Source organism: Echiichthys vipera (assembly GCF_963691815.1).
Source record: "Echiichthys vipera genome assembly, chromosome: 8".
Classification (NCBI taxonomy): domain Eukaryota; kingdom Metazoa; phylum Chordata; class Actinopteri; order Perciformes; family Trachinidae; genus Echiichthys; species Echiichthys vipera.
In genome coordinates this window covers 391945-396944 of record NC_139833.1, presented here as the reverse complement: position 1 = coordinate 396944, position 5000 = coordinate 391945, and the positions used below count along the sequence as shown (strand labels likewise).

Here is a 5000-nt window from a genome sequence, read left to right as displayed (position 1 = left end):
GTCTCTGTCTGTGCGTGTGCGCGTGTGCGTGTGTGTGTGTGTGTGTGTGTGTCTGTGTGTGTGTGTGTGTGTGTGTGTGTGTGTGTGTGTGTGTGTGTGTCTGTGTGTCTGTGTGTGTGTGTGTGTGTGTGTGTGTGTGTGTGTGTGTAGGTGGGGATCGTGGGCAGGACTGGAGCAGGGAAATCTTCTCTTGCTTTAGGAATCTTCCGGATTCTTGAAGCAGCAAAAGGACGAATCCTGATCGACGGGGTCGACATCACGGAGGTCGGCCTCCACGACCTCCGCTCCAGGATCACCATCATCCCCCAGGTCTGACACTACACCGTGACACTACACCGTGACACTGCATGTTACATTACACAGTTAAACTACAACGTTACACTACACTGTAACACTACACGTTACACTACACCGTAACACTACACCGTAACACTACACCGTAACACTACACCGTAACACTACATGTTACACTACACGTTACACTACACCGTGACACTACACTGTAACACTACACCGTAACACTACACCGTAACACTACATGTTACACTACACGTTACACTACACCGTGACACTACACCGTAACACTACACGTTACACTACACCATAACACTACACCGTGACACTACACTGTGACACTACACCGTAACACTTCACGTAACACTACACCGTTACACTACACGTTACACTACACCGTTAAACTACACCGTGACACTACACCGTGACACTACACGTTACACTACACGTTACACTACATGTTACACTACACCGTGACACTACACGTTACACTACACGTTACTCTACACGTTACACTACACCGTAACACTACACGTTACACTACACCGTAACACTACACGTTACACTACACCATTACACCACACCGTTAAACTACACTACACCGTAACACTACACGTTACACTACACCGTTAAACTACACCATTACACTACACTACACCGTAACACTACACGTTACACTACACCGTGACACTAAACGTTACACTACACTACACCGTAACACTACACATTACACTATACCGTAACACTACACAGTTACACTACACTTAACACTACACGTTATACTACACCGTTAAACTACACTGTGACACTACACCGTTACACCACACGCTACACTACACGTTAAACTACACCGTTGCACTTCACGTTACACTACACTACACCTTAACACTACACGTTACACTACACGTTACACTACACCGTTACACTACACGTTACACTACACCGTTAAACTACACTGTTACACTACACTTACACTACACTGTTACACTACACCGTTACACTACACGTTACACTACACTGTTGCACTACACCGTTACACTACACTGTTACACTAAACGTTACACTACACCGTTACACTACACTGTAACACTAAACGTTACACTACACTGTTACACTACACCGTTACACTACACTGTTACACTAAACGTTACACTACACCGTTACACTACACTGTAACACTAAACGTTACACTACACTGTTACACTACACCGTTACACTACACTGTTACACTACACTGTTACACTACACCATTAAACTACACATTACACTACACTACACCGTAACACTACACGTTACACTACACCGTGACACTAAACGTTACACTACACTACACCGTAACACTACACGTTACACTATACCGTAACACTACACCGTTACACTACACTTAACACTACACGTTATACTACACCGTTAAACTACACTGTGACACTACACCGTTACACCACACGCTACACTACACGTTAAACTACACCGTGACACTTCACGTTACACTACACTACACCTTAACACTACACGTTACACTACACGTTACACTACACCGTTAAACTACACCGCAACACTACACGTTACACTACACTGTAACACTACACATTACACTACACGTTACACTTCACGATACACTACACTGTTACACTAAACGTTACACTACACGTTACACTACACTGTTACACTACACCGTAAATACTACACGTTACACAAAATGTTACACTACACCGTTACACTACACTGTTACACTACACCGTAACACTACAGCGTTACACTACACGTTACACTACACCATAAAACTACACTGTTACACTACACTTACACTACACTGTTACACTACACCGTTACACTACACTGTTACACTACACATTACACTAAACGTTACACTACACTGTTACACTAAACGTTACACTACACTGTTACACTACACCGTTACACTACACGTTACACTACACGTTACACTACACTGTTGCACTACACCGTTACACTACACTGTTACACTAAACGTTACACTACACTGTTACACTACACGTTACACTACACTGTTACACTACACTGTTACACTAAACGTTACACTACACTGTTACACTACACTGTTACACTAAACGTTACACTACACTGTGACACTGCACCGTCAGCTGACAGTGGAGTCTGGACCTCAGCAGAAGGTGCAGGTTCAACAGACACCAGCTCAGGACGGAAGCTTTAAGGAGACCTCTGACCCCTGACCTCTGACCCCTCACCTCTGACCTTTGACCCCTGACCTCTGCCCCCTGCCCCCTGACCTCTGACCCCTGACCTCTGACCCCTGACCCCTGACCTCTGACCTCTGACCCCTGACCCCCCTCACAGGACCCTGTGGTGTTCTCGGGCTCCCTCAGGATGAACCTGGACCCCTCTGACCCCTGACCCCTGACCCCTGACCCCTGACCTCTGACCTCTGACCCCTGACCCCCCTCACAGGACCCTGTGGTGTTCTCGGGCTCCCTCAGGATGAACCTGGACCCCTCTGACCCCTCACCTCTGACCCCTGCCCTCTGACCCCTGCCCTCTGACCCCTGACCTCTGACCCCTGCCCTCTGACCCCCCTCACCTCTGACCTCTGACCTCTGCCCCCTGACCCCTGCCCTCTGACCCCCTCACAGGACCCTGTGGTGTTCTCGGGCTCCCTGAGGATGAACCTGGACCCCTCTGACCTCTGACCCCTGCCCTCTGACCCCCTCACAGGACCCTGTGGTGTTCTCGGGCTCCCTCAGGATGAACCTGGACCCCTCTGAGTCCTGCTCAGAGGAGCAGCTGTGGAGAGCTCTGGACCTGGCTCATCTCAGCACCTTTGTCTCGGCTCTGCCCCAAAAACTGGACCATCAGTGCTGCGAGGGCGGAGAGAACCTGAGGTGGGTCCGGCCAGACCAGGTCCACCAACACCAGCACCACCACTGACACCATCAGCACCATCACCGGCACCAGCACCACCACTGACACCATCAGCACCATCACTGACACCGTCACCAACACCATCACCAACACCACCAACACCACCAACACCATCACCAACATCAGCACCATCACTGACACCAGCACCACTGACACCAGCACCAGCACCAACACCATCACCAACACCAACAACAGCACCAACACCAACACCAACACCAGCACCACCACCACCACCGGCACCAGCACCACTGACACCAACACCAACACCAACACCACCAACACCATCACCAACATCAGCACCAGCACCAGCACCAACACCAGCACCAGCACCAACACCAGCACCAACACCATCACCAACACCAACACCAACACCAGCACCAGCACCAACACCGTCACCAGCACCGTCACATGTGTTCTGAAGTGCCCGTCTCTGTGTGCAGTCTGGGTCAGAGGCAGCTGCTGTGTCTGGCCCGGGCCCTGCTGAGGAAGACCAGGATCCTGGTTCTGGACGAAGCCACAGCCGCCGTGGACCTGAAGACGGACCAGCTGATCCAGTCCACCATCCGGACTCAGTTTGATGACTGCACCGTCCTCACCATCGCACACCGCCTCAACACCATCATGGACTACACCCGGTATGCTCTGCACTGACCAACACCAGCACCAACACCAACACCAACACCAACACCAGCACCAACACCAACACCAGCACCAACACCAACACCATCACCATCACCATCACCATCACCAACACCATCACCAACACCAACACCAACACCATCACCATCACCAGCACCAGCACCAGCACCAACACCATCACCAGCACCAGCACCAGCACCAACACCATCACCAGCACCAACACCAGCACCAACACCAGCACCAACACCAGCACCAACACCAGCACCAGCACCAACACCAACACCAGCACCAGCACCGAACACCAGCACCAACACCAACACCATCACCATCACCATCACCAGCACCAACACCATCACCAACACCAGCACCAACACCAGCACCAACACCAGCACCAGCACCAACACCAACACCAGCACCAGCACCGAACACCAGCACCAACACCAACACCATCACCATCACCATCACCAGCACCAACACCATCACCAACACCAACACCAACACCATCACCAACACCAACACCAACACCAGCACCAACACCTGTACCAGCACCAACACCAACACCAACACCAGCACCAACACCAACACCAACACCAGCACCAGCACCAGCACCAACACCAGCACCAACACCAGCACCAACACCAGCACCAACACCATCACCATCACCAACACCAGCACCAGCACCAACACCATCACCAGCACCAACACCTGTACCAGCACCAACACCAACACCAGCACCAACACCAGCACCAACACCAGCACCAACACCAACACCGACACCAACACCAGCACCAACACCAACACCAGCACCAGCACCAACACCAACACCAACACCAGCACCAACACCAACACCAGCACCAACACCAACACCAGCACCAACACCAACACCAACACCAGCACCAACACCAACACCAACACCAGCACCAACACCAACACCAGCACCAACACCAGCACCAACACCAGCACCAACACCAACACCAACACCACCACCAACACCATCACCAACACCAGCACCACCTCGTGTCCTGACTCGTGTCTCTGACTCGTCTGTGACTCGTGTCTGTGACTCGTGTCTCTGACTCGTGTCTGTGACTCGTGTCTGTGACTCGTGTCTCTGACTCGTGTCTGTGACTCGTGTCTGTGACTCGTCT

General features: G+C 51.3%; 1 protein-coding gene across 1 annotated transcript in view; it reads left to right on the top strand.

Annotated features, from left to right (window-relative positions):
• Positions 1-5000, top strand: part of LOC310950048 (multidrug resistance-associated protein 1-like) — a gene marked incomplete at its 5' end in the record, with an annotated part of 46157 nt that overhangs the window by 28931 nt on the left and 12226 nt on the right. The window contains 3 exon segments of the mRNA XM_083917712.1: positions 151-309; positions 3007-3173; positions 3654-3848. Coding sequence (XP_083773838.1) covers positions 151-309; positions 3007-3173; positions 3654-3848 — 521 coding nt within the window.